The following is a 25,603-nucleotide window of genomic DNA, read 5'->3' on the forward strand; positions in this document are numbered from 1 at the left end:
TTGCTGTTATATCAACTTCTTCTCTGCACGTGTTAGCCGGTCTCAGTCGGATATTGTACAAGATGTCTGCAAATACATTTGCCTGAAATTTGCACTGATACAGTGTACTGAGCTTATAATGATGACACATCACGGTTAAAATATAGGCTTGATTATTGTTTGATGGTAATTGTGGACTTCAGTTATGCTGTGAGCTGGAGGAAGGGGAATTCGCAAGGAGATACCATAAACACGAATCTGTCTTTGTCTAATACTTTGGAAACAACCATGGTTATGTATGATATTATAGAGGAAACAATATTTGATAGCACTTTTTTGACTTGAGTCAATATTTGGTCATTGTTTATTTATGATGGTAATAAATTGTAACACGTGACAGAAAAAGAGTATGATAACAGAAAATGTGAGGAGACAGAAACAACTACACTGATGTCTGTCTAACATATGATACATTCCCCACCCAAATCGCGACCATCCAAACGAGATAGGGGACATGTGCATTTTCTGTATTGGGTAATGGGTGGAGCTAGAATTTGAGAGGTGCACTTTAATTGGACGACCCCACTGACATGACGATTTTTTTCAAAACGTTGGCCGCCGCTGATTGGCTAAAAAGACTTGGTCCGATTTTGTATCATTTACTCATTATACGGATGGGCGGGGATGGCATAGCGGAAAAGGAGAAGTCAATCAACTCCGAGGACCAGCCGTAAAACCGGAGAGGCTGAGGTTCGGAGACCGGCTGGAGGAAGAATGCTTGAAAACAAGAGAGAGAGGTTGAAAACGTTCTTGAGAAAAATTGACGAAAAGGCCATTTTCAGAATCAAGCATTTAATGAAGGAAAGGTGAGTGGCCACCTGTACCGGCAAATTTGTCCGTTGGCACACTAGCTCGAGCTGCTGTCTATGTAGCTAGAGACCGTTATTTTGTTGCTGTTGTAAATGTCATTTATCGTAAAGCAGGGTGACTAAAACTGATAAGAAAAAAAAAAAACGTCCGTGTTACACAATACATTTTCTGTTTTTATCTTCCTAACCAGTAATAGCTGTTCGCTTGTATGTGTATCCACCCGTCATCATTCAGACTGTAGTTAGGTTAGCTGGCTAGCTAACGGTTATAACGTTAGTGCTAAGCCGTCGGGCTGGCTGGACGGCTTGCCTGCACCGCTTTGCGACGTTATGTTCGAGGTGGTAGTGACAAGTCTGCCGACTTTTCCAGGTTATACTTCAGATGCTTAGTTGCGAGTTTGTCATCTGTTTGATTTATGGACGGTCGGCCTTCGTTGTAGCTATCTTATCTGTGTAATCTGGGTACCTGGAGATTTAACCTAGCCATAGCTAGCCAGTTCACTACTTTTAGCCTCGGCGTATATCGCTCGTATTTCAGGACGTAACTATTTGTACATGTTTAAATGGTTGGAAAGTATTCCTGCTCTACGAGTAACCTTGGTCCTGACTCGAAATGTTAAGATATGATGTAGCAAAAACTGCTCTGTCCTACCTCCCCTCCCCCGTTCCAGGCGGTTTAAAGATGTTAAAGTTACTTGTCTTGGAGATCATCACCTCTGTCCATGTAAATGTATTCGTTAGGATTAGTAAAAGACAAAAAATGGTAACATAGGAGCTCTCCAATTGTGAGGAATCTTGTTTTGAACAAACTCCTGTTAAGAGTGTTAAGAGAATCTAAACCTAATCAAAAGTGTTCGTGCACTGCTTTCCATGTAGGCCTTTGACTATTGAAAAAAGTGAACTGTTGGCTTGTTTAATTGTTTGCTTGTCAAAACACAAATTGCACATCTGCTGCCGAGTGTGACCAATGTTTTGTGTGGGTTTTTTTTTATTTTTTTTGTCAGTTCATTTTTAAACTGTCCCCAGTCAGTGAACATAATCCAATTCCTACATGCACTACATGACATTATATAATTAAAACCCTGTAAGTGGGTCACACTGACGGGTATTTCCCCAGATGAGCAGATGAATTCTTGGGAACATGGCTTCCACTTGGGTCATACTGTGTTTGTTGCGTTTACGTTCTTATTTTTACGCACTGTCTGTTGGTGCCACTGGCAGTCTGGGCTAATACTGTTCCCAAAAGGAGGCACATTACATGTCTCTGGTACTTGGGAAGGGGAAGCAGCTGACCTACAGTAGTTCTTAACCCATTTGGCTTCCATTGGAGCTGTGTGCTTTTAGGCTGGTGCGGTGGTTATTATAGACTTGTACAACAACGTAGTTACGGGTGCACAGAATGAGGACTGGAAAGTGGAAACTTGTAACTAAACCTCAGGTGACTGAAGGTGGTTGTTGACAGAGGTTTGATGTGTCTGGCTCCAAATTGAGGACTCCCGGAGATAAATCACAGACTCTGTGGTACATGTTATGTACCAGAATTGCAGGCTCATATTACATGCTCACATAAGCGATCCCGAGACCAGTGTGTGCATGAGGGAGCATGCGGGTCAAGGCTGTTCTTCTCAGAAGCATGCTAACGATTTCTCCTCAAGGCGTTGGTTTGTCTCAGAGTCAAAGGTCAACTAAGTTTTTCTTCTGCCAGTTGCACATAATGTCACAGTAAATTCCATGCGTGTCACTTAAGAAAATAAAAAACGTGTCTCTGTCTTTGTCACCATGTTACTCTGGCTAATTGTGAATCTGAGCGCTTCTGCTCGAGTACCAGTTCTTTCTGTGTTTCTTCCTCATGATTTCCCATAGCTGAGTTTGTGTTAACAGTGTGACCAAGAGGATCATGTGGGATTCAGGTGGGAATTCCACCCAGTGCATTGTTGGCCCCGTTGGACACTGGGAAGAAAGACCTCTTCTGTGCCCACAGCAAAGTGGAGGAAGTCAGTGTGATGCATCGGTGCACGTGACTTGCACAAATGTCCCTTCTGCTAGTGGGTTGGACCCCGGCCACGAGTGGCATGTTGTTGTTTGGCTTCGGCGACTGGTGTTTGGTCGGACCACTTTACTGCACTAAAACAGGGCCCATTATGTCCACCATGCTCCTTAACCCAGTTATGTGTTCTTTAGATCTTGCATAGTGTCGCACGTCTGTGTTTTTTTGTTGGTTTTTTTTTTTCTTCTTCCAGGGTAAGTAAACAGGGCTTCTTTTGTAATGGCATGTAGATTAGTGTTTCTTTTACTCCAGTGCACACCAGCACACATCCGGGTTTGATGATCCAGACTCATAACGAACACGAGTAAAAATAGGGATAGCTTTTTTTTAACAAAAATTAAAATACACATTTACTTACAGTAATTCACGTTCCACTTTTGTGCTGTTTTTTTTAAATCTGTGAATGATGCTTATCACAGTACCTCCTGTCATCACACCTTATTCCATGTGTATGTATTTTGCAAGGGACTAAATGCACATATTGCACAACCACTGGGTACCTTATGTAACCTCACCAGGAAAGCGTTCTGCAAAAGACGATGGCCTCCTGGATCTTGATCCTATACAATTGGAGCCCTCATGGTTCTCAGCCTGGCAAGCGATCCGAAATTACTCTGTGGCCCAGTCAGTGTGGACCATCTCCGTTGTCCCGTAGAGCCTCCCGGAACGCCCTCGCGCTTCCATTTGATCGGAACTGGATATGACCTCGCTCCTATTGTTTTACGCCTGCTGTACATGTTATCTCATTGCCGGCTGATGGGCGCACGTCTGTAAGGGGACGTGAGGTGAACAGCAGTTTTAAGTAAATGCTTATGCAAATATAGTAATGATGCTGGCTGGATGGAAGGCAGGAGTGGTTTAACACTCCTGTAGTGGCTGGGGTGGTGTGTTCGCCAGCCCGATCTTCCTTCATTACCCAATCAACCACTGAACCCCACTCTCTGCAGGTTTGTATGTCCCACAAGTGATGGCGTTGTGGCCTGACTTAGACAGCAGCTTGACTCATCCCCTCATGAGATGAGTGGAGTGGTAAGTGTCAGTCTGACACGTGATTTAGCCAAAAGGACGTCATGCAAATGTGTAAACTCTGGATCATTGAGGCAGTAAAGGCCACTATGAGCCACCATCTAGCCTCACTCTAATCATGCAACAGTACCAGAAGAACTCTTAGTCTTATTTAGTTAAGGAGAGACTGGGCTATAAGCTAGAGTTCTTTGATCAGTTATATCCTCCTAAGGCCCAGAGTATGTGTGTCTGCATGTTTGTAACTAGTAGCTTCAGACTTATGGAAAGTAAAAAAGGTCTTTAAAGTTTAATGCACCTTTATCTTCATATCACTTTTTAAAAAATCTTCCAGTGTCCTAACATGATGGTTCTGGGACTCAACAGGATGTTGAAATTCCAAATTGCCACAGCATGGTGGAACAGTAGCATTTACACGGTTCCCTAAAGCTTAATTGGAGTAAAGCAGGACTGATTCATGTATTCTAGAAGCTCGTCTGAGCTAGCCAGTTGTGATGTTGTGAAATTCACTTGTCTAAGCTCTTGCCCCATTAGAAGTAACTGTTGCTTTCCTTTAAGACTATTGTGGACTCTTAGACATTGTGCAATGCCCTCCAACAAAAGATGATGGCCAAGGTATTAGCATGCCCTTTGTGAGGGCTGGGTCTTTGTTCCCGTTTTTTCCATCGTGGTGTGCTTCACATTCCTCTGCTTTGATGCAATTTTAAATAAGAAAGAGGTAGGGTTTTCTACCACCCACAGATCCCAGTCCGGACCCCCTTGTTTCCTAGGAAACACGGGGGGGGGGCGCTGCGTCAGATGGGCAAAATCCTCCCCTGCTGCTTCCCTCGGCCGCGAGGCATTGACGGCGTTGTTCGAAGGCTGTAAAAAGTGACCTTTGGAGCCGGGCCGCGTGCCCGTCCCCGCTGGGTCACGAGTTAAGGGGTCGAAGGTCGCTCCCTCCAGCCTCAGACCGCAGCAGCCGAGAGAAAGAGCGGACGATATCCGTCCACGATGGAGACCGGGAAGAGCACGATCGGTCTGGAGCGAACGGACGTCACGCAGGGAGAGGACGCAGGGAGGTAGGGCGGATTTCTTCAGCCCCCGCGTTACGTTTTTGTCACATGCCGTCGGTGGCGCACGGTCACGGGTGAGAAACGGCTGCTGCGTTTTGGTTTTGCTCCACGTCTCTCGTGACGTGAAGTCGCATTGTTGTTGAAAGCTTTTTTCCCCCCGCAACTATTTTAACACAATCGCAATGCAAATACAGTATTCTGCATTCAGATAAAATCTGGGTGTTGTTATAAGGGAAGTAACTACATAGACGGTTACATGTAAGGGCAGCGTGAAGTCGTCACGCTGTCATCCAAAGAAATCGGCGCAAAACGTTTCTTTGAAGGGAACACGGCTCGTTCTGGCTCGTGCCCAGCCAATTCTGAAGTCGCCGTTTCGCTGCCCCTTCATCAGAAGACGTTCTGGTGCGGTCGGCGTCGTCTACATTTACGTCGCCTGGAAAGTGTGCTGATAGTTCAAGGCCTTTGCACAAGCGACAGATTAAAAAAAACAAACAAACAAACGCATTTGCGTGTGCGTGTGTGTGCAGGCCAGAATACATGCCATGGTGCACATACACCTGTGTCAGGATCCAGCCGGTTCTTGCTTCACTACACTGGCTTTTCAGACACTTCAGACCGATTTATTACTTATTACTAGTAAATAGATAATCGTATTCAGCCCGTGTTCTGGCCGCTGTCCTGGGCAGGTCTTTAGATGACCTTTCATAACCTAAATTATGTCAACGAAGCCTAATCTAAATGGTTAGTAATCCATATGTTTATTGGTGCACGCTTTCCAGACTCTAAGCATGGTTATTATACAGAAAGGTGCCTATGAACATTTAGACTTCTGCATTAAATTGGCTGAGTGTTCCTCTCTGAAGACCCTGCCACAATATAGGAAACCAACTTTAAGCAAAGTAGTTTTTCATGGCAAGGAGAGATGCTTCTATTTGAAACGCATTTCCTCATACACTTCCTTGAACAGTAATAAGTGTTTGACACCGAGTCTTATTTATGATGTAGACATTGGGCAGTGTTAGGTTGTACTCCATTACCATGTCCAGCTAAACCTCATCCTCTGGTGCTGAGCAAAACCTTTGGCCAGTCCACTAATCAAATTGCTCTTTTTTTTTTTTCTCGCCAGTGCAATACAACACATCAAGCAATATTTTGTTTAATGTAAGGAGCTTTTTTTTTTTTAAAGGATTTTTAAATTATTATAATTATTAGAAATTAAGTGAAAGCTTTGTGATTTCACTGGGCACGACCTCCAAATTCCCAGCTGCGGTTATGTGGTTGCGATGCTGGCACTGTGTCCTATATCTCACACCAAAGACACATTTACATGGCTGTTCCTGATAATGCAATCATTTGTTCTCTTTAAATTCCGGTTGAACTAAAACCCTAATGAGATAAGTCTGAGAGGAATGTCCTGCCAGGGTGTTGCAGTCGGCTCAGCAGTTGCAGGTCACGTTGAACGCCCATGCGCTTGGAACGTTCCATTTTACTCTTTGCCAAAATCCGATACGCAGCATTTCTTGCATGGGACACTTGTCACCACCTTCCTGTGTTTCTTGCATCCTGTTTTCTCCCTCATGTGAATACGCCCACGAAAGCCAAGTAACCTGAGGCCTACTGCCCCAAAAACGAGTCAAATAAAAGTTCGAGTTTAATTAAGTTTCCTTTGAAATGAATGTTGTAACAGGCTTGAGTCCGCTGACAGGGCTCCTAGTCACTTTTCGGCACCTTAAGGCTGTCGGCCTGCTCCTGTCCTGCCTTCGCTGGTGCCATAGGCAGATGAACTGATGACTCACAATTTCATACAAGCTCTTGGGTAGGGCACAAATACATTCAACAAAGTACACGATGGGAATACCCGCCTATTCTATGACTCTCGTATATTTCTCAGAACAGGCACGTCCTTGGTCCTTCCCGTCTTTGGTTCGTCCTGGTACTGTGCGCACAGCTCGCCCACTTGGCCAGACGGCCTTGACGCAGACTGCTGGTGGTGCTAGACGGCATCACTGGCGTAGGCCCCTCTGCTTATGAAGGGCGCTAAACCTTACCCCACAGAACTGAGAGGCAGGAAGAAGGCCCACAGGGAGTTGGCATTTTTATTCTCTCTCTTCCCTTCCCTTCCCTTTAGGCAGTCTTGGGGCAAAGAGAAAATCTGTCATTAGCCATGCTCAGCCCAAATCCCCGCTCAGCCCAACCCCCCACCCCACCCCCACCCCCCCGAGCCCGCCTGCGCACTTCTCCTAAAGGGCTTCTCGGAACCACGTGGTTCTTATCAAACAGCTGTATAATTAATTTGCGATTGTGGCTCCTGCGTAGCTCATCCTTGACACAGACTTGGATGTCTGCCCAGAGTGCATAAGCTAGATTTTGAAGGAAAGAAGACAGACCGGGCAGGACAGATCTGAACAAGTCCTTGCCTGCATACTTGCACGGTCCTTTTGTCTGTCTGTCCGAGGTGTTCCATTTCATCACGCCACAAGCTGTAACGCCCTCTGAGTTCCCGCCTCCTGTAAAAATCTGCCTTCAGCACGCAGGACTTTCATTTTGCACACACAGCCACAGATGGAGAAGGGCCAGCCCGAGTGGTTTGTTTTGGCTTCTTTATTTGTCTAATTTATTTCCCTGTAGCCGATATTACTTTTTTTGAGGTGCGAGTCTTGGCAGTGGATGGCTTAAGTTCCGATTCGAGCTTGCTTGCTGCTTCACAGAACCGTTATGAACAGGTCTTTGAGTTTGAGGTTCTCCAGAAGACTGCAGAATCATGCGTACAGGTACACCACAAAACTTTCCCGGAGACTAACCCTAACCACTCCGCTCAGCAGAATAGCCTGTGCGGGATTGTAGACTAGGGTCGCCTTTTATTTAGTTCTGCACTGTTCTGGATGTCTTCTTATGTAGGTATGATGCACAGAACTCAACAGTGTAGGTAACAGTGTGGTTAAAGAAAACAGCAAGAAATGGGGGTGGGGAAAAGATTCCTGAAGATCACCTGTAAGATGTTCTGTAATGAGGCATGCTGTATTCTCAGAGACATGGAAGGGGGAGAAAACAAATGGGGAAAAGGCTTTTTGAATGTCATGACAAATAAGCCAAAGGTCTCACTGCTAATCTCTGAATCATCTCATTTTTAAACGCCTCAGGGATTTAGGAAACAGGTTTTACGGTGGCGCTCACGTGAACAGCTGACAGTGTTTTCCACTTGGAAATCTGAGTTAGATCAGTGGAAGGCTAACAGTTTCCAGGCTACTGACTCCCTGGTGATGTCGAAGGATTGGATTATTCTAGACTCCATGGTGGCTGCTTTGCTATGTAAATGTCTTGGTTGTCCTTTCGTCTGTTGTGATAATGAGAGAGGAAAGTGTTTTGATTGGCCACCCAAGTCCTAGTTGAAGATTTTAAACGCTACAGGTTCAACTGACGCCGACTCATGCATTCTGCTAGCTCCGCCCACCGCAGTAGCTCCACCCACTCAACTAACGTGCCACCTCTCTCCCTTCCCCAGCTGCCCAGCAGAGGGCGGGGCATCCCCCACGCGCATCCGTGCGGGCAGGACGAAGTCGCTGAAGAGGAAGACAGAGACAAGGAAGGCGTTGAGCCTGGAGGAGGCCCAGCTGGAGATGCAGCAACAGACCACGAGCAGGCTGGCCCTGCCCAGGTTTGTTATCCCACCCTCACACTCTGTCTCACACACACATACACACACACACACACACACACACACACACACACACACACACACGCACGCTGCAGGAGTAGAGCTGTAATGGCCTCACACGGGCCATGCGCAGGGCGGCAAAATTCTGCCTCAACCCAGGACGTTCGCACTTATGTCTCTCTGTCCACGTCTCTAATTCCCTCAGGTCTCAGACGTTTGCAGGCGACAGGTCTTTGGAAAAAAGCGACAGCGCAAACTCGAGAACCGTAAGTGCCCCGCACGGTCAAAGCTCTGCACTTGCCCACCTTCCTGCTCTAAAGCTTCCCTTTCCCGCTCTCCCCACAGAGCTTCATCAAGCACAACAAAACATTCCACAAGCTCTTCCCTGACGTCCCGGAGAACGAAGACTTAGTACACGGTGAGAGAACATACAGAACATGCACACGAGAGCTTTATGGGCATAAGGCAACACTGACATGCTCCTGCATTAGATACATAATGCATATCTTTTATATGGTGATCATGTTTCCCTGACATTGTGTAATGTTTACATTGCCTTGCTTCTGAGGGCGTAGACGTAATGTTAAGCTAACGTGCTGCAAAGACTACCTGCGTTCCAGCACGGAGGCTCAGAGGCTGTTTGCAGAGTCAGTTCTGACCTTTGGCCCATTTGGCTGAAGCCTTTAAACAATGACACGGGCAAAGGCAGAGAACTGGGTGGAGGCAAGCTTCTGGGGTGGAGTCGGAGCTTCTGCTACACCCATGACACTGTGCTACGGAGCGCTTTTGAAGACCCAAGTAACCCGTGGAACCGTTTGTCCTCTCTCTGTGGTTTGTATGCATGCCTCCAGCCTACATCTGTGCCCTACAGAGGGAGGTGCCTTACCACGGCCGTCTGTACATCACGGAGAGCAACGTGTGCTTCCATTCCTCCGTGCTCCTCAAAGCCACCAAGGTAACCTTCTGACCCTCATCGGCTGCCAGCGCCATCGCAGCCAACCGAAACCAGTATGCATAAGTCATAAGCGACGGAAAAGAAACTTCTCAAAAAAACAAAAAGGTTTGATTAAGTGAGTACGGAAATGTGTTAAATGCTTGCCTGTGGGTTTTTTTTAAAAGGTGGTGATACCTGTGTCTAGTATACATGTTCTAAAGAAGCAGAACACTGCCCTGCTGGTGCCAAACGCCCTGTCGATTCGTACCAACATAGGGGAGAAGGTCAGACACAGACACACACACACACACACACACACACACACACACACACACACACACACACACACACACTGCAGTGAAACCAACACTATCAACCACACAATAACACAACATATAGTGGTCTAACTGTCTGTATAATGACACTTTTCATAGTCTAAGTACAGAACCTTCAGTACATTCTTGGATTATGTAGGGTCCCGAGTCCTGAGCCACGGTGTTTTTTTGCTTTGCAGTATTTGTTTGTGTCTTTGCGGAACCGGGAGAGCTGCTACAAACTGCTGCTATCAGTCTGCCCCCTGCTGGAGGACGGCAGTGCAAACAGCAGCCCGATTTTCTCCTCAGCCGAGAACAGCTTGGATCATGGCAAACTGGTGGTGAGTAGCTCCACCTCTTGGGTGCTCCCTGCCTGTAGTGTGGTTAGGTGTCAATGAGCACTGAGTGTGTGTGTGTGTGTGTGTGTGTGTGTTTGCAGAACTCCAGCCAGTCCAGTTTGACCGATGCCTTTGAAGAGCTGGATGGAAGCAGTTCGGGACTCTTGCTACAACCTCCCCCTTCTAGACACAACAGAGGTAAGAGAAGGGGTGCAGATGCCCGTCTGGGCCACAGAGGCGACTGCAGAGACCCGTTTATGCTTTTGCTGCGTGTTCCCTATGCGACCCAGTCAATGTAAATGCTCTATGTGTTAAAGGCACAGTGTCAAATGCAAGTCCTCTCGGAGAACAAGACGAGAGCTCAACAGAGGAGTACTCAGGTAAAACACACATACCACGCACAAAGGAAATCTGCCAAGGCAGTCTTTGCAGTGGTTGTTTATGTGGACATATCTGTTTCCAGGGGGTTCGTGGGTGTGGAGCGTGACCGACAGGGCCAGATCACTTATAACACAAAGAGAAGCCACCAACCTCAACACACTCCTCCTTATCTACCTAATGCTGTGAGTGTCTCTCTCTCAAACATGTACACAATCTAGAACACAATTCATAGGTTCCAACTTTACATGGCTCATTACAATTCACCTAATTGTGATCGGCCATTTGTTTGTACTGTTTAATATTAAGCCGACACAGGAAGTGAAATACCCAACATGATTAATTCAAATCACGTGTTGTAGTGGTTTTAAAAAGTGTTTTCCACAGGCTCTGTGGTTGACAGCCGGTATGTTGTTTTTCTGGACTGTGAATGTTTGTTTATGTGCTGTCAGTGTTGGGATTGCTTCAGGCCATGCTCTTGGGCAGATTACTGTGTGTGTGCGCGCACGCCTGCCCTAATGGCATGTTCTCATTGCCTGTGTTGGCAGGGTTCTCCTACTCCTGCTCTCCTCAGGCTACATTGGCCTGCGTATCGTGGCCCTGGAGGAGCAGCTAACCTCACTGGGAGCACTGCCTGAGTTCACTCTACACAGCAGGTAAGCGCGTGCGCACACGCACGCACACAAACGACACAGACAGACATGCAAATGAAACCACTTCCAGCTGCCTTCCCTGCCTTTCACTGGAATATTTTTAAACCTCAGAATAAGTTTCACACCCTCTTTCGTTCCGATTTGAAGGTACAAGGACACACAACCAAACACGTAAAAGAAGAGAGGCGATTCCTGATGGCCTGCCAAAATAAGTCACTCCGAAGTTGATGTCCCAGCAGCACTCACATCCCTGTAGACCCCACAGTGCTGGTGGCCTGGTTCTGTTTGCGGAGAACAGCCCGCCATTTCTGCATGGGAACCTAGAAGCCCGTCGTTGGACGTCAGAGCGTGTGCTACAAGGCCAGTGCTGCTCTGCCTTTCCCCTCTGGAACCAAAGAGAGCCGAATCCGCGTCTGGACGTGGAAGAGCAGTGGTCAGCCATCCGATGGAAGCAGCTCCGCGCTGCTCTGTAGCGAGCTCTGCTCCAGGGGTTGGCCTTCCACACTCCCATCATGGAGGTTAATTAATGATTACACTCTCTGGAAAACTAGCTTTCCTCTGCACAGTTTGCTTCTCCCACTTGGTCGCCGGGCGGGTCGTCTGTCTTATTTTATTTTTACATATATGTGTTTGTTTGTTTTTTCTTTCTTTTTTCCCACCTTTTGTTCTTGACCGCCTGCTTTGAGTAACGTCTAGTAGGTTACAATTTCTACAGCCAGTTCCTACTGGCTAAAACCTTGAGGCTTTGGTACCATGGGAACAGTGCCACATTCCCTGTCATGAAGATCATTTTTCTACTTTTCTCCTTTTGAATCAGAGGGCTGCCATGTTACCCCCTGCCTTGGCATCATTTTTAAAAACATTTCTTTCTGTTTTTTTTCTCTCCCTCTCTCTAATGATCCTCACCTTGGTGGTCCACCCTTTACCCGTTTTCTATGACTGGATGTTTGCATCTGCTATGCACAAGTAATCTTCCGATCAGGTTTTTGAGAAGCGTTTTATAGCCTTTTGTTTTTCTATGGGCCTTTTTATACTTCTGTGGACGAACTGGTTTGTGGGTGGATGGCCTGCTCCTAAACCGTAAAGGAATGGCTGTAGAATAGCTGGTGCTGAGGTCTTGGAGCTGTACGGAGGCACCAAAACATCTTTCTATGCAGCCCAAGCCAGCCGTTTCAACTGCAAGAAAAAGGGGAAACAAAAAAAAAAAAAAAAGGGTAGAAAAACACGTTTGTATGTCAGTAGCGACCAGGTACAGCAGGTCTGTTCTGGCAGTACTGACAGACCCAAAAGCAACCAACCAAACATACTCGATTCACAGCTAATAATAATAATAATAATAATAATATGGTCCAATATATGCATGATTAATTTATTTGTCTGTGAGTGTGTATGTGCCTACATTAGGGAGAGTGAGCATTCATGAGTGGTAACCCTGCTAGTGAAGGGGTGCACTTTACCATGTAGAGGTGGAGGGATGGATGGTGTGATACTGGTAGGGTGGGGCACAGGGACAGAGGGCGCATTTGCTCCTCATCCTGGGGTGTTAGAGAGTCCTAGAGTCTTCTACTTAGGGCTGGGGGTTCAGGTGCACCAGATTCAGAAGAGGCTCTTAACTCAGGAACCAGTTTCCACCGGCTATCGGGGCAAATGGGCTCATTTCAATGGAAAAGCAACTCGAAATTTGGTTACACTGAAGTTTGGATGAAATTTGGCTTTTTAAACAAATATCTGCCAATTCACAAATTAAGACCTGTGAGATCCTTGACAGCGATGCAAAGTGAACCGCGTTTCGACGGTTTCATTGATTCATTGATTTCACACTAACGCATTGGCCGTCGTTTTGTGGTTCCAGTCCTGCTCCTGCACCGCGCACGGCTGTGTTTTCCCGCTCTCAAACACCCGACTTAACTCCCCAAGGGCTCAGAATCAGGCGGGTCTTTGGGTCAGGTGTGTTACTTGCAGAGAGAGGGCACAGCTCTGGAGTATGTGGAGGCACCATGGCCGGGGCCTGCGGGGTGGGAGGCGATGGGACGTTCGGTGAGGGAGAGCTCCGAGGCACTTTGAGAGTTCCGCTCGGACTCACTTCTCCTGTTTCAACGTTTGGGCGCTCACATTTGTGGGCTAGCTAACAGCCAAGAGGAAATGTTCACTCTCCCTTTCTGACATTTCTCTGTTCCGTTTTTGTTTACTGATATTTGTGCACATACTACGGTGCGTTTGTTGTAAATGCGATGATGGGGGTGCATGTCGATCATCTCGCTGAGGTTTCTCACAGTCTTCAGGTTGGACGGAAATGATCTGAGTCCGAAATGAAGGAATTATTATTTTTTTTTTAAATGTGAAGCTGCTCTGTTGCAGTTCTCCCACATGAGGTCCATCCCATTGGACCTGCCTGATAACGCAAAGTATTGCACACAAACTACGTCAAAACCATCAAACTTTACCATCACGGCCCCTAGTGCAAATTTTGTTCCAGTAAGAGAATCCAGAGTTTATCATTTTGGTTTATTTTGCACTACTCAAGTGTTTGTAAATAATATTTTGTATTGATTTTGTCTTTAATAAGTCCCCTTTTAATATATTTATTGTATTCTGTACAATACAAAGTCACCTCTGTGAGATTGGCTTTGATGCTGTTTGAATAAATCAAATTTGGGGGAGAATCACACATGGTGTTGGTTTTAATCTGTAACATATTTAAAGGTCGATGATGGTTTGTTTTTCGCTGAGCATATCAACAAAAATGTACCACCAGCTTGGGTACAAAATTCAGACGAACAGCATCGTGACACCAGAATATCTAACCACCCTGATTTTATCTACTAATTTACAGGTACAGGTGTGGTATATTGTTCAGAGAAGCACTGAAATGTGTGCATATCTTCAGAACTGTGGGTTTTCTGTGGAAGACATGTATGTGTTTTACCTGTTCAGAGTAAACGCACTGACCTACAATCTGCTGTTAAGTCAGCACCAGGGGAATTCTTGTCTCATAATCTTACAAATAAAACAGTGGTTGATATATTTAAACACTCCAGAATCCTCCAGGACGATACAAAGACTGCGTCCCTTTTAAAGGATCCTCCACTAATCTCCATGGTAGTGTGATACAGTAGCTTGCAACCACTCTAGAGGTGCTACATGTACATTTATTAACACAGCCACTAAAATAACAGGCACAAAAGGATCAGTTGTCATCCCCAATCCTCCTCGTGCATCACTGTGGGAGTTGTCTACTGTAGTTCTTATAATAGATGTAATGAGCTTTACACCGGAGGAACCAAGAGAAGTCTCACTGATCGGTTTGTTGAACACCTTCAGACCATCAGAATTAAAGATTCGTGACGAGGCATTTTAATACTAATGCACACAGCATTAATGACATGTTTGCATTGCCAGTTCTAAAATTAGGAAACTCGAAGAAAAAAACTGATCTACACTAAACTTTAGAACCCTATGGAATAAATGTTATGATTTAAACATCTACTTTTTAATATATATAAACTGGCTCCTCCTACTACCAATTCAGAAGCACTCTGCTTGCATAGCTGAAAGGACCTCTGTCTGAAACATCCTGTTTCTCTAGAAATTCTGTCCTTTACTACAATTTTGAATCATGAAAAAAAAAAAGTGGTATTTTTTTTTATCGTAACATCCTGGCAATGGTATCTGGCATGTGTGATGTACTACTGTATTAAGTGTACGCTCCAAAGAAGGCATTGTGGTACCAGCCAAAATAGTCCCAACATATTTTATTTTATCTAGATCCATTGTTCCTTTTTTCTTTATCAGAATTCCAATACTCAAGATTTGAAGATTTTGAAGCAATTTTGCAGCAGCTGAAACTGCTGCACTGCACTCTTTACAGTTGCAGGGGGACTGGGGTGCTGGTGTTGCTTTCGGTGAAACGTCCAGGAGAACTTCAGCTGTCTGAAGTGATTGAGGGTGGGGGAAGCTCAGACATCTTCCTCCGGTATGCGCAAAGCTGAAGGATACCTGAAATAAAGAGCATATAGTCAGCATCTACACACTCGTTTTAGAGAAAGAGGAGCAGGCTGACAGTATACTTCTCAGAGACATGCAGTATGCTCCGCCTGCCTCACACAGTGCTCTTCTTAGAATGAAACGGTCTAGAACACCAGGTGGGGGGGATGTTACCAGAAGCCAGGGCCAAGATGACGCCCATCCAGCCCAGGATGTAGGACCAGGAGAACCTCCAGTTAATGTACCGCTTGCCAAAGAAGTGGACAGTCGCCCCAGTGTAGACTGCCAAGGCTAACAACGAAAGGAATCCTAGAACATAAAACCATACTGAAATTGAGGGAATGCTCAATACTGGCACTCTGAAACCATGTTCGGCATTTGGCAGACGCTCTTATCCAGAGCGACTTACAAAAGTGCTTTGTCATTTACTCATAGAATATAGCATGGCCAGTAGAGTAGGTTAGAGTCCAATATACCAGTGATCTAGAATACTGTAGAAATGCTGATGCCTAGAAGTGCAAAATGCATATAAGCTCAATAACAGACAATATTCAGTGCAATAAATAAGTAATAGATTGTGTGAAACTAAGAATTACACATGCCATATACTTTTTAAAAAAATATTTGGTATTTAAAAAAAAAAAAAAAAAAAGCACATTTCACCATAAAATTTTTATAGCTCCTTATTTGATACATAAATATACCGTATTTATGTGTTAAATCTACTGTAAAATCTGAGAGGAACCATAATCCTATAAAAATATATAGGTTGATTTTATCATAAACATATAGACTCATGACCATGCAGGTTTTAGACCTCGTACACGTGCTGTGATGCAGGAAACTGAAATTCACATGCAGCCCAAAGACACACCCAATGCAAACAATTTTCAAAAGCCCTTGATTAGCTAATTACAGGCATAATGAGAGATTACAGGCATAATGCAATCTCTAAACACACCTGAATCAGATCACAAGGCACTCGACAATGATCTGATGAGTCAGCTGTTAGAGCAGTGTAAAACCACACGCGCACGCTCACACACACAAATGACCACGAAAGTGCTGACCCATGAGGTCCATGAGGCAGGGCGGCTACCTGGCCCTATGCCTAGTGCGTGCGGCTGGAGTCGGGGCTCACCAGCCAGCAGCGAGGCGACGCCTCCCGCCCTAACCCTCCGGCTCTTGGTGGAGGAGGTGAAGGTGCCGAGGCCCAGAAGCGCGGCAACGAAGGTGCTCAGCACGGACAGCAGCATGAAGGCTCGCGTGGCGTCCCAGAAGTCTGTGGAAATCGAAATCCAAGTTCAATTCAATATATGTAAAAACCTTCAAAAGCCAACGCAAAAAAGCTTAAAAGGCTGATAATCACACTTTTGTCCTGATTTTATTCCTGGTTTTCCCCTGCATCCCCCTGCACTCACCCACAGTTAACGTGTGGGCATGACACTTGCGATTGATGCAAAACCTCCAGAGGCCCTGATTGGCGAAGTTCCCGGAGTAGCGATACTGCATCCAATAGTCGGTGGCCGTGGAGATGACAAGGAGCACGAGGGCAGCCATGGTACACAGCGTGCCCCCGCCCAACAGAGTGGACAGCATGAAGGACAAGCCCGGGATGGAGTCCTGCAACAAGCCCCACAGTTCCCAGGGTTCACCTGTGAGGCAAGAACACACACGGGATGAGGCTTTTGCTGAAAGAGGGGAATCCATGACCCATAAATGATTTTTCTTTGCTCTTTGCCTCCAGGAGCATAGCGTGAAGCTGCGTGTTCTTTTATTCATTTTTACAACACGTTCTTAGTTGCCATGATGCTTCTTGCCCGTCAGTCTTAATCTTAAAGCTCTTTTAAGCAGACTGTTTACCAGAGATCACAAAGCCACACTTGAGTCACACTTGGACCTCTAATTCTCTCATGACTGTTATCTATAAACACCGGAAGTTAAACGCAGTAACGAACTTACTTGGGTAAAATTTGGTTTAAAAAATAAATAATAAAATTGTAAACTTTTTGACCAACGCCAGGCTGAAAACAACAAAGAAAAGAAACTTTACACTGTGATTGCTGTGTGGGGAAGTTAAGACATACTTCACATTGGCCTAAAAGCATTCAAGGAATTGCGATTCGATACAATTGATTGCACAACTACAAAACTTCCATTAAATTGTGATGAACACTTCAACAGCCTGATCAGCGACCAGCTGGCACAGTAAAACACTCCCCACTTACTCCATCTGGCCTTCATTCAGCTATGGCAAAGTTCAACCTCTGGGCACCTAGCCATGTTGGCCAAGCCCCTAACATTGCAGATGTATTATAATATAACTGCCCACGCAGCATAGACACGATCAGGACATTTTTGACATGCACCTAAACTCACACACACCTCACTCTCACACAATCCGCCCATCCTGTAAACAGCAGTGTTTGGCAGCTCCATTGCATTGCATTCTACAATCCAACATTCATTTGTGAAAGAAGAGAGGCATTCATGAGGCACGTGAAAGCAGAGCGTGGTGTCAGAAAGGCATCATCATGTGCACAGACCGGGCCTTTGTGCGCCCTCCAGCCAATCGCACGCAGCTCCCACACCCCCGTCCAATCGCCTCGCCCCCTCCCCCCCCCGGACCCGACAGGCGAGTCCGTGCGGACGCGCGCAACACGAGCTCGCGCGCCTCGTGAAAACGCACGCCCGGAGAACGGCCCCCACGAAAGCCCACACACGGCAAGCTCCGGTTACGAACGCAACCGCGGGAGGCGCAGGCCCGGCGAGAGCACGGTGGAGTCGGTACTCACTGCGGCGGTGGAGGCGGTGGTGGTCTGTCCTGGGGGACGGAGCTCACCGCTGGTGGCTGTCTCTCGCTGCTCCCGTCCGGGGTTTGAAGCCTTCTCCACTCCACTGGCATTGTTTTCATACACAAATGGTTGGGGGGGGGGGGGTGGCATGACGGAGCGTGACACGTGACACGTGAAGTAATGCCCCCCTCCTTCCCTCGCTCTCGCCATGTGGGTCACTCCCTGTCCAGCGGCTCCGTCACGATCAGGCCAGGCTTCTGCGTGCTCCCCTTGTTTGGCCCTCGCAGAAACGTCGTTTCATCTCCAGCCGCCGCCGCCATCGTTCCGCCCCTTGACCCTCACCCCACCGCCCTCGCCACTCTTCCTCGCGCCGGGGAGCGCCATCACGAGGGATGAAAACCCTGCACTGGTGAAACTTGGGGGAGGGGTGGGGCTTACCGCACTTACGGACGTGCCCACGTTTGGAAAGCCCTGCTCGAAAAGTGTGACTACAGTGAATAAATTTCAACACGCAGCTGTGGTGAAAATACATGAATATCTTTTTTTTTAATTAAAAATATTCAACACAACACTGGAAATGCACAGTTCAAACACCACCTCCACTTTAAGCCAAAGTACATTTTCATTACACAATAATTAAACTCTCCAATTAGGAGGCTTAGAGAACGCATCTGTATTTCATCCACTCCTAAGGACAGGAGCACAGGAAGCCCTCTGTACACTCCCCTTCACATAACGGACAGTACATCAGTACCAGGGCTGATAAACTCTGCCTTGGTCATTATAAAGGAGAAGGACAAAACTGATCTCAAATCAGCCGAAACTACCGTCACCGCAGGCCTCATCATACGCAGAAGTCCAAGAGGACTGCGTGACAGTGCGCAAAGAACAGGAAGGAGGTGGAAGACGTGGCCAACACACGGCTCAGCTCGTTAAACAGCGGTCCCGGCTGAGCGAAAGGGGCCGGAAACGAACGGAGAGGAGGGATGGCGTTCCTCACTTCCTGTTGGGACGTCCCTTGCCCGTTTTTACCCCCTGGCCCCCCTTGCCCCCGCTCCGGCCCCCCCTGCCCCCCCTGCCCCCGCTCCGGCCCCCCTTGCCCTTGTCTCCCTGCTCCTTCCTCTGTTTGCCTCGCAGGTCCTTCTTCATCCTCCCGTCCACGACGCGGAAGAGGCCCTTCACGCCCGGGGGGCGCGCCACTTTACGCCCCGCGCCCCTTTTTGCCACCACGTAGGTGACGTCCCGCTTTTCCTTTCCCACGCCGGCCTTCTTGTAGATGCTGGGGAGGAAAAGCATATAAGGGGGGGGGTGAGGAAAGGTGCCAATAGTGTGGAGCGTGAGAGCAAAACAGAAGGAGGACGTTCAAGGATGAGAAAGCGCGCCAGGGAGTGAGAGTGGCAGAATACGTGAGCGAGTCAGAGAGATAATGAGGCGATGTGAGTCAGAGAGGGGGGGGGGGAGAATGTGACCGGGCAGGTGGGCGAGGGTCAACGATAATGCGGTGGCCGACCTTTTCAGCTGCGCCATCTTCTCCCTCTCCGAGACGTCAGCCGTGTTGACCACGGCTTCGGCCTTCTTCTTGGCCTGCTCCATCTTCTTCAGCATCTAGAACGCGACACAGAAATGATCGCGACTGCTTTACGCATTCCCCTCTCTCTCTCTCTCTCTCTCTCTCTCTCTCTCTCACCCTCCTCTTCTTGCGAGCTTTGGCCTCTGCCAGTCTCTTGATGGGCCGGGCGTTGATCTCCCTCCACTTCTGCTTGTACTCCTCCACCATCTCCCGCGTGACGGGGACAGGCCTCTTCCTGTGCTTCCGCTCGTCGTCCACAAACCAGGCCGGAATCTCGCCGCCGTCCTCCGAGTTGGCGAACCTGGGGTGGGGGTGGGGGGGTTGGGAGCGGAGGGCGAGGGAACGGCCCGCGGGCCACCAGTTAGCCCCACAACGGAAGCTGGGCTCACGGAGGGCAAACGCGCGGCGGGAGGGGTCAGATGAGGCAGCAGCCCACCTGTGGAAGGAGTCGTCCACCAGATCCCGGTGCCGCTTCTTCGACATGGCGATCTGAGCCCCGATGGCGAGACCCTCGGCGTCCAGGATCCGGGCCCGCTTACCTAAACACGAGCGCCATAGGTTTGGTCAAAACACAGGCGTGACCCACCTATAAACCCAGCAGTATTAACTCCTGCTGCAGCACAGTCCAAGAAACGCGCAAGATCTAAGCTGAAATATCACGTCCTGACAGGTGTGTACCTCTGGGCTAAGGCCTGCCTGTCGGAAGCCATTAAACTACTGGACTCGCTGTTCAACCGCTAGCTGTCCTCAATTGGAGGAGTGCCCCATGTGGCTGAATGATGGGTATAGCGCTCTAAAATTTGTGAAGCTGGGGCTGGTTGCCGGCTGCCACCATACGTACTGGTGCTCTGGACAGGAACTACTTGGAAGTCTTCGTCCTCTGCAGGGATCTCACCAGGTGCTGCAGCCCTCTTCATACTTGCTATGTCACTGCTCACAAGCCAAAAGGCAAATGTACTCGTTACAATGAAAACACACAATAGTTAACAGACCCATGCATGGTTGTTTCTTTCCCCCTTTAGTTAATATAAGCAGTACACCACTTTCGGAAGCATTAAAATACATTTCAAAAACGTTTAAATTAATCGCCAGTGATATTATTTTTAAAATAAATGAACGTATTTACATGTGTGTGACAACTAATTATAACTACTTTACCCTTCATCATCACTGCTATCATCGTCATCCGAGTCTTCATTACTGCCTTCATCTGCTGGCTCGTCTGCTTCCTGTGAGGGAGTGGCCTTTCCCTCCTCCTCAGCAGGCTCTGTCTCCTCCTCCTCAGCAGGCTCTGTCTCCTCCTCCTCAGCAGGCTCTGTCTCCTCCTCCTCAGCAGGCTCTGTCTCCTCCTCCTCAGCAGGCTCTGTCTCCTCCTCCTCAGCAGGCTCTGTCTCCTCCTCCTCAGCAGGCTCTGTCTCCTCCTCCTCAGCAGGCTCTGTCTCCTCCTCCTCAGCAGGCTCTGTCTCCTCCTCCTCAGCAGGCTCTGTCTCCTCCTCCTCAGCAGGCTCTGTCTCCTCCTCCTCAGGCTTCCTCTTTTTGCCCTTACCTGAAAGACAGAAGCGTTTTTTGAGTAAACTATTCTTCCAACACCCACCCACACACACCCACCCACCCACACACCCCCACACACCTGCAGCATGCTTGCTGTGCAGCCACTGGCTCTGTTGGAGTTCCCTCGCTGCGTCTGCATGTCCATCGAGGTTCAGCTCGGCGAAGATGCCCTGAGTTCATCACAGACCGCAAAATCAACGCGAGGACGCACACGCACGCGCACGCAAAGCTGAAAAGCTGCACCCACCTTGCTGAACCACATGCTGGTCTCCCGCTCCCTCTTCTCATCTTTGCCCTCCAGCTCCACCAGCAGGCTGTTGCCCTGCCCCTCTCCCTCCTCCTCCTCCTCCACAGCGAAGGACACCCTGGAGGGACACAGCCGCACACGCTGCCGCTCGGTTCGCTTTAACCGGAAGGCCTGAAGCCAGATTTACGCTTAGGCAGCACTACACACGAGGAAAGGCGGAGTTCCGAGATGACTGTTCAAAAACAGCGAAAGGAGCAGGAGCACCCGTGGGTGGGGGGTGGGGGGGGGGGGGGGGGGGGTTACGCACTTCTTCTTTGGAAGCTTCTTCGTCAGCTGCTTCATGTTCTCCTCGATCTCCGCCAGGTCGTCCTCGTCCAGGTCCGAGGCCAGGGAGACGCCGTCACTCTCCGATTCCGAGATGTGGAAGTCCTCCTCCCCCGACTCCTCCGCCAGCGCGTCGGCTCCTTTCATGTCGCCCGCGGTTACCGCATCCAGGGCCTGCAACCGGACCACGGGCAGTGTGGCGTTACCTCGGTTACAGAGCTACAGCCGTGCATCGGGTCTGGACCGTCACCGCTCTCCGTGGGACGTTTCCCTAATGCCGGGAGAGCGCGCCACGGGCGCTGGCTGGCGGGGCGAGGGCGGTACCTGGGCCTTTTTGATGGTGCCGAGGGAGAACATGCTGGAGTCCCCAGCATCGGCAATGGAGGCGCCGGGCAGGTCCATCTTCAGCTCCACCCTCTCCCTCTGCTTGCGCCGCTCTTTCAGGAGCCTTTTCTTTTTACTGCAAGTACAAAGGAGGGGAAAAACAAACCGAAAACAAAACACTTTTGCTTTATATTTATAATCCTACATGCTTAAGCAAAAATACCAAATCTTTACTCTCTCAAAATGTACAAAATGTTTTATAAGGGTAAAAAATAAAAGGTTATATCATTTTGTAAACAAACGCAAGACAAAAAAAAAACAAAAAAACCCAAACATTTATTGTGGCATTCTTACTTCAGTAAAAATAAAAATACCGCTTTAGTTCTGCAAGTTCCTCTGCTTTTAACTCAGCCAGCTTCTTCTCCATCTCCATCTCCTCCTCCTCCTCCTCGGTCTGCTCTTCTTTCCGGTCCACTGTTTTTTTCTTGCCTCCCTTTTCAGTGTCGCTCTCATCCTCACTTGAGCCGACGCTGAGCCAAGAGAGACCCGGAGAACATTACTGCTTCCTGCATTTGACGGAGACGCCGTGCTCATCCAGCCGTTTCTAGACACTGACCTGATTTCCTGGTCCAACTGCTTGGCCTCCTGTCTCAGTTTCTTGGCCAAAAACCTCCTCAGCTTTGATCTCCACGACAACAGGACACTAAAAAATAAAAGGGAGGAAACTTTACAGGCACAGTCACGGGCTCGTCTAGAAACCGGAAGACTTCAGCAAAGTCTACCAACAACCCACCGGAGTTCCTTTCTTCCCAGGACCTTGATATCTTTGCAGCATTCTTTAATCTCGTCTGAGGTGGCTGGGTGCGACTCCAGCTCAGGACTGTCAAAGGTGATCTAAGAGATCCAAAATGGCGTTCGATTCTGATGTTCATTCAACATTTTAGCTAGCTTGTAATTATACATCTTTTCAAGCAACACACTTACTATAAATGGACTAACAATGTGCAATAACATATCAAATCTACTTTATAAAACGCCTTTTCCTCTCTCATCTAATGAACGGTTCATTTGTAAGGGTGAACTTTCAACTGTTAAATGTGTGATGGGTTTTGCAAGTTATTTACTTTTACATTTACAGTATTTGGCAGATGGTCTGATCCTGATCGGCTTACATATTCATTAGTATGACGGTACGCGTGACTCCCTGGGAGTCGAACCCATGACCTTGGAGTTGTTCCGCCTTGCTCTCCCTACTGGGCTACAGAAGCAAAAAGCAACAGCCTTTTCAATTTCCATACCTCGCTGGTTTTGCTCAGGAAGTCCACTGGGTTCTCTGTCCGTAAAAACTCAGTGGCGGAGAAAGTGTGATACAAGGTAAGGTCGCCGTCGCCGTAGCCTTCCGCCTGTGAAACACACAAACGCGTACACCAAAGGTGAGAGAAACGCGACGCCACGTGACTCTCTCCTCGTGTAAGTGCGTGCTCAGCACAGGGCTTCTCACTCTGGGCTTCTTCACGGTGACCAGCTCCTTGACGGTCTTCACTTGAACTTCGACCTCTTTGAATGCATGCTTGGGATCAAAGAATTTGTTGTCGATTTTGTCCGGTGCCAGAAACCCTATAGTGGAAAATGGTGTGTGCTAGTACAAATGCACGTGACACGTAGGAATTGAACAAAGAAGTTAAACAATGTTTTGGGCAGGGGGGGGGGGGGGGAGTGTCAGGAATGGTACCCTGGCAGACGACGAAGATTTCAGCGGACTCGTTACGGGAGGCCTGGGGCTTGGTGGCCTGCACCTTCTTGAAGAACTGCTGGAAGATCCACATCAAGGGCTGGTAGTCCTTGGAGCGAAACACTTTTGTAACAAACGTCCCTCCTTTCACGAGGAACTCGCAACCGAGCTTCAGCGCCATGAGGGTAAGGTGAGCTGAGGAAGAGAAGCAAAACTTAGCGACACGAGACTCCTCCTCGCCACCGAGCTGGTGACGACTTCGGTTTTTAGGCGGTAGGATAAACTGAACTTAAAACACAACGGCGCTACTCTCCAAAAAACAGAAGCAGTTAAAACAAAAAACAAAAAAAACAAAACAAAAAAAAACACGTGAACCCAAGCAAAAGTAAAAGCCTTTAGGAGCAGGCCAGACACATGAAAATGGTGGACCGTTAATACCCTGAGAGAAGGCGTCATGCTGCCAGTTGGCACCAACGTTGGGCGCGCCGTCATTAAGCACCACATCAGCTTTCCACGTCTGCAGCTCTTTTCTGAGAGCCTATTGGACAGAGGGCACGTCAGTCACCAATGAGCTCCAGGGAAAAACCTAACAAGGTGGCTGGTGGTGCTAGATATCCCTCCCACCTGTCTGCATTTCTCAGTTGTGATGTCCTCCTGCAGTGTAACGACACTGGGGATGGGTCTGATGGGGACCAGGTCCACCCCTGAACACGAGAGCATGGAAAGTAAGACAGCAATATGCTACCAAACATTTGAATGACAATTATTTTGCCAGAATGTGGTTTACACTCACCAATGATGAGACTGGACACAGGCATAAATTTGGAGGCAACCTGCAACCTGTTCATACATAAACCAAGCAAATCATCATTCGTGAGGCCTGGACATGAACTACACTAATGCTCGTTTCTTACGTCTGACAGATCCAACAACTCACCATCCCCCCGGGGCGGCGCACAGATCCACCAGAGCCCTGGCTTTCTGCAGAAACTGGAATTTACGATTTAACTGAATGAGCTTAAAAGACGAACGGGATCTATAACCTAAAATACAGAGAAAACAGTTAATTACCACAGAGACTTCCTTAAACAATCAAAGTTTTGGACATGAATACAATTTCACTCTCATTAGCTAAAGCTCATTAGCTTTAGTCTTAACATTTGTCATTAACAATGACTAACAAGACATTAGTCTTAACAATTTGGCAATGACGATGCTACATTGGTTTTATTACAACAGCAAAGTAGCTAGTTAATCGAGAAATCGCGACTTTGATACTTTGATACTCTTTTAACAATGTTAGTGAAACTACCTTTATATTGACAAGTAAGCAATTACATCAACTCTAACGTAAACGCTATCTAGACCCATCTACCCAAGTTATATAGCATCAGCGATATGGCATTTTCCGTGACCGGTTTGCTAACTTACATTAAACAAATGCAGTTCACTAACCGAAAGCACGCCCAGATCAATTCCTAAAGTATCTCAAGTTTTATAGTAATTTTATAGAATTACTGTCATTGCTGTCATTATGCATTTGGTCGTTTGTAACAGGCCGCTAGCTAGCTAATAAGACAGGTTAGCTTCCATGCTACTGCAATAAAACAGACATTTTCTTCTCTTTTGAGTAACTTACCCGTTTCCTTTGCCAAGTGATAAAATTTGTCTTTTCGGGTCTTTCCTACTTTCAGCTTTTTGCCCATGTTTACTACCCAGTGTGTGGAGTAACGAGCTGTAAACGTGCTGCGCTTCTCGGTGAGGCGGCACACGTGTTTTGCGGCGTGTGATTTAGACGTCACTACCGCCGAAACGCCGTTCGGTTCTCGCG

The 25,603-nt window shown here is 47.7% G+C and overlaps 3 protein-coding genes across 7 annotated transcripts; 1 reads left to right on the forward strand and 2 right to left on the reverse strand.

Moving 5' to 3' along the window:
* Positions 1-679: 679 nt before the first annotated feature.
* si:zfos-943e10.1 (GRAM domain-containing protein 2B) lies at positions 680-13,913 on the forward strand. Of its 3 annotated transcripts, none has more exons than XM_081708461.1 (12): positions 680-845; positions 8,476-8,628; positions 8,834-8,894; positions 8,974-9,046; positions 9,480-9,583; positions 9,748-9,846; positions 10,077-10,217; positions 10,316-10,412; positions 10,532-10,594; positions 10,678-10,777; positions 11,141-11,248; positions 11,393-13,913. In XM_081708461.1, the coding sequence occupies exons 1-12, from the start codon at positions 754-756 to the stop codon at positions 11,418-11,420; spliced, it is 1,119 nt and encodes a 372-aa protein (XP_081564587.1). In that variant the 5' UTR covers positions 680-753; the 3' UTR covers positions 11,421-13,913. The 3 variants fall into 3 exon arrangements, with proteins under 3 accessions (XP_081564587.1, XP_026888137.2, XP_026888139.1); XM_027032336.3 differs by lacking the exon at positions 680-845 and adding an exon at positions 954-4,979; XM_027032338.3 differs by lacking the exon at positions 680-845 and adding an exon at positions 7,260-7,744.
* Positions 13,914-14,980: 1,067 nt separating this feature from the next.
* On the reverse strand, positions 14,981-18,409 carry lim2.2 (lens intrinsic membrane protein 2.2). 3 transcript variants are annotated; one of them, XM_027032350.3, is made up of 5 exons: positions 18,025-18,409; positions 16,651-16,884; positions 16,371-16,511; positions 15,404-15,538; positions 14,981-15,241 (listed from the first exon to the last, which is right to left on the reverse strand). In XM_027032350.3, exons 2-5 carry the CDS (start codon positions 16,826-16,828, stop codon positions 15,168-15,170), a joined length of 528 nt encoding a protein of 175 aa, XP_026888151.1. In that variant the 5' UTR covers positions 16,829-16,884; positions 18,025-18,409; the 3' UTR covers positions 14,981-15,167. The 3 variants fall into 3 exon arrangements, with proteins under 3 accessions (XP_026888151.1, XP_026888150.1, XP_081564589.1); XM_027032349.3 differs by having other exon boundaries at positions 16,329-16,511; XM_081708463.1 differs by having other exon boundaries at positions 15,344-15,538; positions 16,329-16,511.
* Positions 18,410-18,542: 133 nt separating this feature from the next.
* On the reverse strand, positions 18,543-25,569 carry ftsj3 (FtsJ RNA 2'-O-methyltransferase 3). Its single transcript, XM_081708460.1, has 21 exons — positions 25,412-25,569; positions 24,710-24,815; positions 24,566-24,612; positions 24,397-24,476; positions 24,211-24,310; positions 23,773-23,967; positions 23,542-23,657; positions 23,339-23,443; positions 22,834-22,934; positions 22,657-22,743; positions 22,415-22,570; positions 22,041-22,176; positions 21,700-21,890; positions 21,393-21,510; positions 21,225-21,315; positions 20,753-21,140; positions 20,436-20,524; positions 20,031-20,133; positions 19,712-19,895; positions 19,535-19,629; positions 18,543-19,303 (listed from the first exon to the last, which is right to left on the reverse strand). The coding sequence occupies exons 1-21, from the start codon at positions 25,476-25,478 to the stop codon at positions 19,021-19,023; spliced, it is 2,838 nt and encodes a 945-aa protein (XP_081564586.1). The 5' UTR covers positions 25,479-25,569; the 3' UTR covers positions 18,543-19,020.
* Positions 25,570-25,603: the final 34 nt, after the last annotated feature.

The sequence above is a fragment of the Electrophorus electricus genome, chromosome 26, assembly GCF_041902795.1.
Source record: "Electrophorus electricus isolate QZ-2024a chromosome 26, ASM4190279v1, whole genome shotgun sequence".
NCBI classification, from domain to species: domain Eukaryota; kingdom Metazoa; phylum Chordata; class Actinopteri; order Gymnotiformes; family Gymnotidae; genus Electrophorus; species Electrophorus electricus.

What these genes read in the sequence shown, in the direction of transcription:
- si:zfos-943e10.1 (XM_081708461.1), top strand. Translation starts at nt 754, where the DNA reads ATGCTTGAAAACAAGAGAGAGAGGTTGAAAACGTTCTTGAGAAAAATT. An exon ending in GAACGAAGACTTAGTACACG is followed by an intron (nt 9,047 to 9,479) that starts GTGAGAGAACAT and finishes GCATGCCTCCAG; the next exon opens with CCTACATCTGTGCCCTACAG. An exon ending in GTACCAACATAGGGGAGAAG is followed by an intron (nt 9,847 to 10,076) that starts GTCAGACACAGA and finishes TTTGCTTTGCAG; the next exon opens with TATTTGTTTGTGTCTTTGCG.
- lim2.2 (XM_027032349.3), bottom strand. Translation starts at nt 16,828, where the DNA reads ATGCTGTCCACTCTGTTGGGCGGGGGCACGCTGTGTACCATGGCTGCC. An exon ending in TGCCCACACGTTAACTGTGG is followed by an intron (nt 16,512 to 16,650) that starts GTGAGTGCAGGG and finishes CGATTTCCACAG; the next exon opens with ACTTCTGGGACGCCACGCGA. An exon ending in CGCACTAGGCATAGGGCCAG is followed by an intron (nt 15,539 to 16,328) that starts GTAGCCGCCCTG and finishes TTTATGTTCTAG; the next exon opens with GATTCCTTTCGTTGTTAGCC.
- ftsj3 (XM_081708460.1), bottom strand. Translation starts at nt 25,478, where the DNA reads ATGGGCAAAAAGCTGAAAGTAGGAAAGACCCGAAAAGACAAATTTTAT. An exon ending in GAACTTGCAGAACTAAAGCG is followed by an intron (nt 22,177 to 22,414) that starts GTATTTTTATTT and finishes TTGTACTTGCAG; the next exon opens with TAAAAAGAAAAGGCTCCTGA. An exon ending in CCAGCATGTGGTTCAGCAAG is followed by an intron (nt 21,316 to 21,392) that starts GTGGGTGCAGCT and finishes TGATGAACTCAG; the next exon opens with GGCATCTTCGCCGAGCTGAA.